Source organism: Pistacia vera, unplaced genomic scaffold, assembly GCF_008641045.1.
Source record: "Pistacia vera cultivar Batoury unplaced genomic scaffold, PisVer_v2 Contig951, whole genome shotgun sequence".
NCBI classification, from domain to species: Eukaryota; Viridiplantae; Streptophyta; class Magnoliopsida; order Sapindales; family Anacardiaceae; genus Pistacia; species Pistacia vera.
In genome coordinates this window covers 216,816-227,053 of record NW_022196836.1, presented here as the reverse complement: position 1 = coordinate 227,053, position 10,238 = coordinate 216,816, and the positions used below count along the sequence as shown (strand labels likewise).

General features: G+C 38.4%; 1 protein-coding gene across 1 annotated transcript; it reads left to right on the top strand.

The window, feature by feature from the left end:
* The first annotated feature begins 935 nt into the window (after positions 1 to 935).
* On the top strand, positions 936 to 1,924 carry LOC116120946 (histone H1-like). Its single transcript, XM_031406924.1, has 2 exons — positions 936 to 1,150; positions 1,241 to 1,924. Exons 1-2 carry the CDS (start codon positions 971 to 973, stop codon positions 1,922 to 1,924), a joined length of 864 nt encoding a protein of 287 aa, XP_031262784.1. The 5' UTR covers positions 936 to 970.
* The last annotated feature ends 8,314 nt before the right edge of the window (positions 1,925 to 10,238 follow it).

Here is a 10,238-nt window from a genome sequence, read left to right as displayed (position 1 = left end):
AGTACGAGTTGTACATACTAAATATTATGCAAGAGACTACATAATTGTATATGATACTATGTACAAGAGACTTTCATATGTTTGAAGTAATATTGTTTTTATTCAGATCAATACTATTAGTGTTAAATTATAGCATGTGTTTCTTTATAATTTTGTTTTCCGTCGTTAATCGAGTGTATTATGTATATATTACATTGGTATAAAAAGATTGATTATAATTCTAGTTTTGATTTTCTGCAAATGAGATACATAGCACACATGTTGAACATGCTTTGAATCTTAGCCATAAGAACATGTTCAACTTCAACAACATTTACATCAATAGTTTTCCAACCAAATCTTATCGGATTTTTGTAATTCTTGAACCAATGGATTCCTTTGTTTACCTACTATCACAAGGAACCAAAAAAAAAAAATTGAATTGGTTTTGAGCATTCTTCTAAAATTCATTAAAACCTCAATAACATCAAACTAAACCCTAGTTTTGACCATTGCAGCTTCAAAATCAAATATCTCCTAAATTACAAAACTTCATGACACGTTCAAATATTCATTAGAAAGCTTATAAAAATATCTTTCAAATAAGAAAAATTTCAGAAAAATCCAATAAGTATAACTCCATTTATGCCCGGATCAATCAAGGATAAAAGCACACCTAAACTAACCAAAACACCCACAACTCTTCATCCCTCAAATTCATTTCATTTCTATTCCAAATTTTACAACCGTAGATAGCGCCTTATCCAAGGGTCCACATTTAAACTTGGCAAAGGCAGTGATCCGCGTCTTTCTCATTTCAACCAATCAGCGTTCAGCTTTTGATACCGTCCCTCTCACACTGGACTATTTAAATCCCTTGGTTTTCATCACTTTGTTCTCACACAGAAACGAAATTAAAATTACCAGTTCACCACCACCATCCTTCTTAGATCCAATTTTTAATCTTGAATTCTCTTCAATTCCATTCTAAATGGCCACTGAAGAGCCCACCGTCGCCATGGAATCCGCTCTCGAGTCGGCTTCCGAACCGGCCGACGAGAAACCGGCCACCAAATCCTCCAAAGCCAAGGCTGCTAAAGAAGCCAAAGCTAAGAAACCAGCTGCTGCTAGGAAGCCTAGAGGCCCTCCCTCTCATCCTCCTTATGAAGAGGTATCATTTTGTTGTTATTGTTATTATGTTTTCGGATTTGAATTTTGATCTTTAGATCTGACGTGGCGTTTGTTTGTTGTTTGGTTACAGATGATCAAGGACGCGATTGTGACTTTGAAAGAGAAGACTGGTTCCAGTCAGTATGCGATTACTAAATTTATTGAAGAGAAGCAGAAACATCTGCCGTCGAACTTTAAGAAGCTTTTGCTTTTCCATTTGAAGAAGCTTGTGGCTTCTGGAAAGCTCGTGAAGGTAAAAGGCTCGTTTAAGCTTCCGCCAGCTAGGGCCGCCACTCCTAAGCCGGCTCCGGCGGCTGCTCCGGCGAAGAAGAAGAAGCCGGCTCCTGCTGCCAAAACCAAGGCTAAAACTCCTGCTGCTAAGCCTAAGGAAACCAAGACTACTAAGGTAGCGGCTAAAGCTCCTGCTAAGGCTAAGCCGAAAGCAAAGCCTGCTGCCAAGACCAAGGCGGTTGCTGCCAAGACCAAGGCCGCTCGGGCTAAAGCTAAGCCTGCTGCCAACTCGAAAGCTGCGGCGGCGGCTAAGCCGAAGGCTGCGCCAAAGCCAAAGGTTGCAGCGAAGCCTGCGAAGGCTTCGAGAACCTCGACTAGGACTTCTCCAGGGAAGAGGGTGGCTGCGGCTCCCAAGCTGGCTCCGAAGAAAGCTCCGACTCCGAAGAAGGCGCCGGCTAAGAGTGTGAAGCCGAAGAGCTTAAAGTCACTGGCGAAGACGAAGGCGAAGGCAACGAAGACTTCTGCGAGGAAGGGAAGGAAGTGAGGAGAGAGAAAAGGGTAGTGTTTGAAGGACTAACTCTAATACAAAGCCAAGGTTGGAAGCAGTTGGATAACTCTACTATCTTTACATGACCAGGGAATCGCGGCAACGTTACCCGAAGCACTGATGGGAGATCCAAGTAAAAGCGCAAGTAATGGTTTCCTATGAGCTAGAGCTAGAGCTAGAGCTAGGGGAGAATGTCGGTATTAAATATGATCATATGCAAATAGATCTAAGTAGCATGGGCTTCTCCACTCATGTTTATACTGGGCCGGATTGTGACGGTGCTAGCACTTTTAGCAAGTCTGCTAAGGAACGTCCGAAGGAGGAGTTGGGCTCGATTCAGCGCATAACTCGATCCACGAGGGAGACATAAGGCCTGATAAGGAAGAAGAATTCGAAATGGATTTCAGACTGCCAACTGATCCTTGCCCAAAGCCCAATTATTATGGGATTATTAACAACTATTTAGTGAGCAATTCATTAAACCCAACTCCCTCTAGTGAGCAGAGTTTCAAATGGTCTTTTAGGAAAAAAAATTACAGGGCATTCCTTATATTGTCGAGCTTCCTCCAGAAGATGGCAGCCCTGAGCAAGAGTGGATAAGTATGGTTTGTGTGAAGCCGAGGCTAAAATATGTCTTCAATCCCTTGCAAAAGCTTTAGTTGTATCCCACCCCTTTTTTCTCATTCTGCCGAATTGGTTTTCACCAAAACATTTTCGAATGTGAATTCTACGATTCCCAAAGCAAGAAAATGAAAATAAAGCAAACAAAAAAAAAAGCCCTTAGTTTCCTTGTAGTTATGGTTAAACTATTAGTCTAGTTTTACTGTTTTTTTTTTTTTGTGTGTGTGTATTTATGCATGTTGTAGCTCCAAATTATTTATATTAGTATTATTTCTCTATTTTTGGCATTTTACATTGTTAAAGTTTATTTTTTGTTCAACATTGTACTACTTCACACTACTTATTTATTCACCTACGATTATTTGAACTTTACGATGATATAGGGAGAGGATGTTGTTGGAGTATATGCTTGTGTATCTACAGGTTAGATTCAAAGTTAGTTAATTTGGTTATCTCGTACAATCCGATCTTGAGTGTGTTGCTTCTTTCTTCTTTGATAGATGATGAAGTTTCTTTTATATTAAACCTATACACGGATACACCATTGGAAACCCCTTCGATGTTTGTTGACTTTATAGAGAGCAAGTTGAGTAAATAGAATTTAAAAAAAAAAAAAAAACAGTTATCTGGCCTTGAAACGACCTTATCGGTGTGTCGTTCCAATGATTGCTGGTAGTCCTCTTGGGAGGTTGGGGTAAGCTGTGGTCTTGGTTAATTTGGTTGAAGTATAAGGGTATTTTTGTTTTAAAAATCTTGAGTATGAGGTTAAGATTGTCCATAGTTTTTTTGTAAATTGTTTAGATAATAAGGGTATTATTGTCCTAAAATTTTATTGATAAAGGATAAGATTGTAATAAAAATAAAATTACTAAGTAATTTTAAAATACTTAAGAAAATAGAGGTAATAAGATTATCTTCTATATTACTAATAATTGTTGCTATTGATTTTAGAAAATTATCGGAATCTTATATTATTTTACAATCAAATGTGGTAATCAAGTAATATAAGATGACATTATGTCAGATTAACCACATATATAAGGATATCTCTTGGTCCAGGTGATTTGATGTTAAACATTATTTTCATCTCTCACATTGACCAAAAATTTATATTATCTTATGAGATTATGATATGATTTCATCTTTTGACCCAACAACTTTGCTAGTGAAGGCTGTGCACCCAAACTTGTTTAAATCCTACTCTCAAAGAAGATTGGCCCCCTGCTAATCCAAATAATGGAAAAAATTATAAATTATTGTTTCACTTAATAGCAATGTTTTGAAAACCGAACCGGATTGGGCAGTCAAACCGATCCGACCAGGTTTCGTTGAGTTTACTAATTCAAAAAGGGTAAAAAGGATTTGGCATTGAAACGCTTTAAACTGCTAGTGGACTAGAATATTGTAGCAACCTGTCGGTCCACCAACAAAAGTATAAAACCCTAACCTAAACCAAATTTTTTTAACCCATTTTTGCGATTGTATTTACCTCCTCCTCTTCCATTCGCGATCTCTTTCGGCTTCAAGTCTTCAAGTCTTCAACTTCAACCTCTTCAATCGTCGCCGTCTAAAGCTCTGCTTCTTCCTTGTCGTCTGCCTCTAAAGATTTGCTATAGATTTGCAACTTCCTTCGACTTCAGCCTTAATAGGTTTTGGCTTTTTGGGGGTCTGTTTTCTTTTTATGTTGTGGTGGGTGATGTATTCCATGGCTATTGGTAGATGGTAGCTGTTTGGTTTGGCCTTTTTCCTTTCACTTGCCGTGAGCTGTGCTGAATTTTTTTGGGCTGGGTTGGTGCTAATGGATGGTGGTTTGGTTGGTGGAATGGATTAATATTGGGTAATTTTGTGTGTTGGTTGGTGGACTGATACTTTGATATTTTGTAATTTTGTTTGTGTGTTGGTTGATGGATTGATATTTGATATTACTTTGTAATGCATTTTGATGGAATGTGATTATTACAGAGTGTTGTGATCTACGTTTAATTAAAGGCTAAAACTATTCTAGCTTGATTCATGCCTTGAGTCATGGAATTACAGTTCCAGATTTCATGTAAGTACATTGATTGTATTTGATTGTATTTCTATATTTTACATTTGTAATCTTGTATAAATTGAACACATTACAATACTAAAATCTACAAAAGTAAATATTCTTTCATCTTCTATCCTCTTATCTTCTAGGCACTCTGTCATCTTTATTCCTCGACCTCTTTTGCCTCTCTTCTTGCCATACTCTGACATGGTATCAAGCCATTACACTGCCTTTAGCTTCCGCAACTTTCTCTTTCCTTTTCTGTCCCTGCAAAGGCAAACAAAAACTCTATTAGTTTCTCTCAAAATTCCACTCGTCAATCACCAAAATCAATTTCCAAAAAGTTATCAAATCAAACACTTCAATGACAACCAACACACGCACTGCTGAACCAGCCCATAATGAAACAAACCCAAACACCACAACTACAGGCCCAAGCCCAAACACCATATACCTCACAAATGGCCCAAATCCCACAAATGGCTCAACCGCAACAATCGGCCCAACTCTCACAACAAGCCTACCTCTCACACCTAGCCCAAACCCATTTCCCTATGGTATGCCGAGTCACAACCCGGATTCACCTCAACCCACGGGTCAATACCCATATCCTTTCACCTTCCAAATGGTTCAACCCACCGGTCACCGCCCTAAACCAAGCGATGTCCTCTTCTCCCCGGTCTCCGATGGACTAGAAATCACACTCATCAAGCAGTAGTTAATCGAATCTAAAAACTACTCAACGTGGGCAAGAAATTTCTAGTGAGCCCTCGTCACTGAAGACAAAGAAGACTTTGTCGACGGCACCATCCCACCACCACCTCTAGATTTACCTCTTCATTGTCACCAGAAGAGGTGCAATATGCTCGTGAGATCTTGGTTCAACAATTGTTTGTCTTCTGAAGTGGTGGTTGGACTGCTGCCGACTGAAATAGCTACAAAAATGTGGCAAAACATTAGAGACATGTATGGAAAACTCGATTTAGCCAAAATTCACACTCTCCAGCAACAACTCGCCAAAATCAATCAAGGTAATGCAAATGTGACTATATGTTTTAACAAACTCTCTTCAATATGGCATGAATTAAATGCTGTCGAAGAAAAGCTTGAAGGACCGCTGGCAACCCTCCCACAATTTTAGAGGATTCGCTATCAAGAACAACTTAGCCATTTCCTCTTGGGTCTCAATGAAGATTTTCTAGCATTTCGGACACAGATCCTTGCCACAGCTCGACCACCAGATCTTCGTCGGGTTTTTCAGCTTGCTGTGCAGGAAGAGAGCCAACGACGTGTTGTCGTTAATGGCTCTTGATCTAACGAAACCATTGCCTTTGTCCGTGCTCGCCATAACAGCTTGGGTGTTCCAATTTCAAAGAAATACTTGCGGCTAGGGTTCCACAATTTTTCTCAAGCCCCTGTTTTATATGAACCAACCAAGGGTCCATATCAAATGCAGCAATCCAACGGCTCTCAGTTGATCTCTCTTCATAACCAATCCAACAGCCCATATGCTGCCACATCATCACTAGGGTCCATTGGGTCCAATACACTTAATACTTCAAATTGGCAAAATGGGCAAAACGGGCCAAATGGGCCCAAGTCACACAAAGCTGGGAAAAATAATTTTTTTTGCGACTATTGCAAAAAACGGAGTCACACTCGAGATAAATGCTGGAAATTACATGGGCGTCCTACCAACAAATCTGGTAATTCAATTGTTCACCAAGTCAACACTATTCCTGCTGGAAATGCAAAATCTGCACCCATGATCAGCACGGAACAGTATAATCAATTACTTCAAATGATGAATCAACTCCCACAAACATCCTCGGCTTCCTACGCAGGTACATCTCATTATTTAAATTCAATTAAAGATGATATTTGGATTATTGATTCAGGGGCTAGTTATAATATCATTTGTGACCAAAAAATTTTTACCCACAAATCCAACACATCATCCATTTCCATTCGCATGCCAAACGGGAATATAGCACCTGCCACACATATAGGAACAGTTCAACTCAATAAACATCTTATCCTTAAGAATGTTCTATTTGTTCCAGATTTACGATTCAACCTCATATCCGTCTCAAAAATTTGCACTGATAATCACTGTATTCTAAAATTCCACTCTAATACATGTGAATTTCAGGTCCCTTCTAATGGGACACTGATGGGCTTAGGTAGATCAACTAGTGGCCTGTATTACTAAATTTCTGATGGTTCTTCCAATAAATTTCTTCATTGTATTACAAATAATAAAACTTTTCAATGTAATACAAATATCAATAAAAATTCATTTATTCTCCATCAAAGACTAGGTTACAGTGCATCTATTCCTAAACCAAAATGCCCAATATGTCCTTTAGCTAAACAATCTCGCATCACTTTTCCTCATAGCACTTTTATTACCACACAACTAGTTGCCCTCATCCATATTGATATATGAGGTTCATATCACACTAAAAATCATGATAGTTCTAGGTTTTTCCTCACCATTGTAAATGATTTCTCCAGGGGTACATGGGTATTCCTAATACGGTCAAAAACACAAACCCTCACTCACATTAGGAATTTTATATCCATGGTGACCATCAAATTCAAATCATCGGGAAGTTTTTAGTCATCAGTGTTCCTCATTGTTTTTGTCACTGTGCATTCTACACGAAAGCTTTTGCACATACACTCCTCAACAGAATGGGGTAGTAGAAAGAAAACACGGACACCTCTTAGAAGTAGCCAAAGCCCTAAAACACCAAGCCAACATTCCCATTAAATTTTGGAGAGAATGAGTGATCACTGTCACATACCTGATCAATCAGATGCCAACCCATATCCATGGTGGGAAAAGTTGTTATGAGGTACTGTTTTGCAAAGCACCCAAAATTAGTCATCTTCAAGTTTTTGGTTTTCTCTGTTATTCTGCAATTGTTGGGCCTCATGACAAATTCGGACCACGGGCTACTCAGTGCATTTTTATGGGATATCCAATGTTACAAAAAGGATATCGTCTCTATGACCCCACGGCAGATAAGTTTTTTATTTCTAGAGATGTCATTTTTCATGAAGACAGTTTTCCTTTTGTTATAAATGATGCTACTCCAACTCCATCAACCAATCACCCATGTTTCTTGAATATGAATCTCCAACAAGTCCTCAATTTGCAATACTTCATATCCCTACTACCAGTTTACCATCACTAGAAACTACACCACAACATCAGCACCAACCTACTCCTACATCTCCACAAATAGTCTCCCCTCCACCTACTGAAATACCCTCAACCATACAAATAGAATCTTCTATCCCACCTCCAGTTTACCCTCAAAGACGGTCAACTCGTTCCACCCAACGACCTATCTGGATATCAGATTATGTTTGCCCAACCATACTAAATTCATTAGGTACACCATACCCAACCTCCAATTATGTCAATTATGATCGTCTTTCTCTTACACATAGAGTTTGTATCAACCAAATTTTTGTCGACTGTGAACCGTCCAGCTATTCAAAAGTTGTCTAACATATTCAGTGGTAAAAAGCAATGGCATATGAACTGAATGCCCTAGCTCATTATAACACTTGGGATCTGGTCCCTCGCCTCACTCACAAGAAACCCATTGGTTGTAAATGGGTGTTTAAAATCAAATATCGACCAAATGGTTTCATCGAACGATGTAAAGCTCAACTGGTGGCAAAAGGTTTCACACAACAAGAAGGTTTTGATTATCAAGAAACATTCTCACCCGTTGCCAAACATGTTACTATAAGGTCATTTTTATCCATTGCCTTTACTCGAGACTGGTCCCTACACCAAATAGATGTTCATAATGTCTTTCTTCATGGTGATTTACATGAGGAGATATGTATAGACCTTATGCCTGGACGTCGCAGACAGGGGGAGAACACAGTATGTCATCTGCGCAAGTCTCTTTATGGTCTAAACAAGCATGTCAACAGTGGAATGAAAAGTTCACAGAGGCTCTTACAAACATTGGTTTTGTATAATATAAGCAAGACTATGACCTTTTCTCCTGGCGCAAAGGTGAATCTTTTATTGCACTCATCATTTATGTTGATGACATTTTAATTACAGGAAATGATGAAAAGGGAATCAAAAGTTTGAAAGTGTATCTGAATAGGCATTTTGGAATTAAAGATATTGGTGAGACAAAATACTTTCTAGGGATTGAAATTGCCAGATCTCAAGCAAACATTTCCTTAAGTCAACGAAAGTATGTTCTTGAAATTATATCAAACTCTAGGTTAGCAGCATGTAAACCAAATGTTATTCCAGTCGAGCAGAATATCAAGCTTACCACTCAGGAGTATGATAAAGGGACGCCATCCTCAAAAATAGATCTACCACTACAAGATCCCTCGCATTATTAGAGACTTGTTGGGCGACTAATTTACCTTACCATGACACGCCCTAATATTAGCTATGCGGTCCATATTCTCAATCAATTCATGCATGGGCCAAAACAATCACACATGGATGCAACAATGAAGGTACTCAAATACTTAAAAGACTGTCTTGGCTTAGGACTTCTTTTTCCTCGAGATGGAAACTTAAACGTCATAGCATATTGTGACTCTGATTGGGCCACATATCCCATGACAAGGAAATCTCTCATCGGATTCTATATAAAACTCGGAGGTGCACTAATCTCCTGGAAGACAAAGAAATAATCAACAGCATCTCTCTCATCAGCAGAGGCTGAATACAAAGCAATGGCTAAAACGATATGTGAGATCATCTGGATCCTCCGGTTACTAGGAGATTTGGACGTACATATCAAGACACCTATTCGTTTATACTGCAATAACAAAGTTGCAAATGATATTGCAGCCAATCTAGTATTCCATGAAAGAACAAAGCAGATAGAGATTGATTGTCACTTCATCAAAGAAAAAATTCGAGGTATAATCAAGACTCTACATATCCGCACTTTAGAACAGCTAGCGAATGTCTTCACAAAACCATTGTGCAGCAGATAACACTCTTATCTTCTTCACAAGCTTGGAGTTTATGACATTTACAAACCACAAGCTTGAGGGGGAGTGATGGAATGTGATTATTACAGAGTACTATGATCCAGGCTTAATTAAAGGCTGAAACTATTCTAGCTTGATTCATGGCTTGAGTCATGGAATTACAATTACAGATTTCATGTAATTACATTAATTTTATTTGATTGTATTTCCATATTTTACATTTGTAATCTTGTATAAATTGAACACATTACAATACTAAAATATACAGAAAAGAAATATTCTTTCATCTTCTATCCTTTTATCTTCTAGGTACTCTATCATCTTTATTCCTCGACCTCTTTTGCCTCTTTTCTTGCCATACTCTGACACGGTTGATGTTTGAACTTTGAAACTTTGAACTTGAGGATTGAATTTGTAAACTTTAACTGGTTAAAAACTATCAAACTTTGATGGTTTTATTATTGTTGTAAGGTTTGTTTAATGGTTTTTACATAATATAAAATATGGGCTTTTTTTATGATGTCATCATGCTGACATCAGCATAATGACATCACCGGTCTGATCTGTCGGTCAGACTAGTTCAATCATGAAAATCAGAAAGCGGGCCTTTGACCGAGTAGAGTCTTAGTCCGGTTTTCAAAACATTGCTTTATAATTATT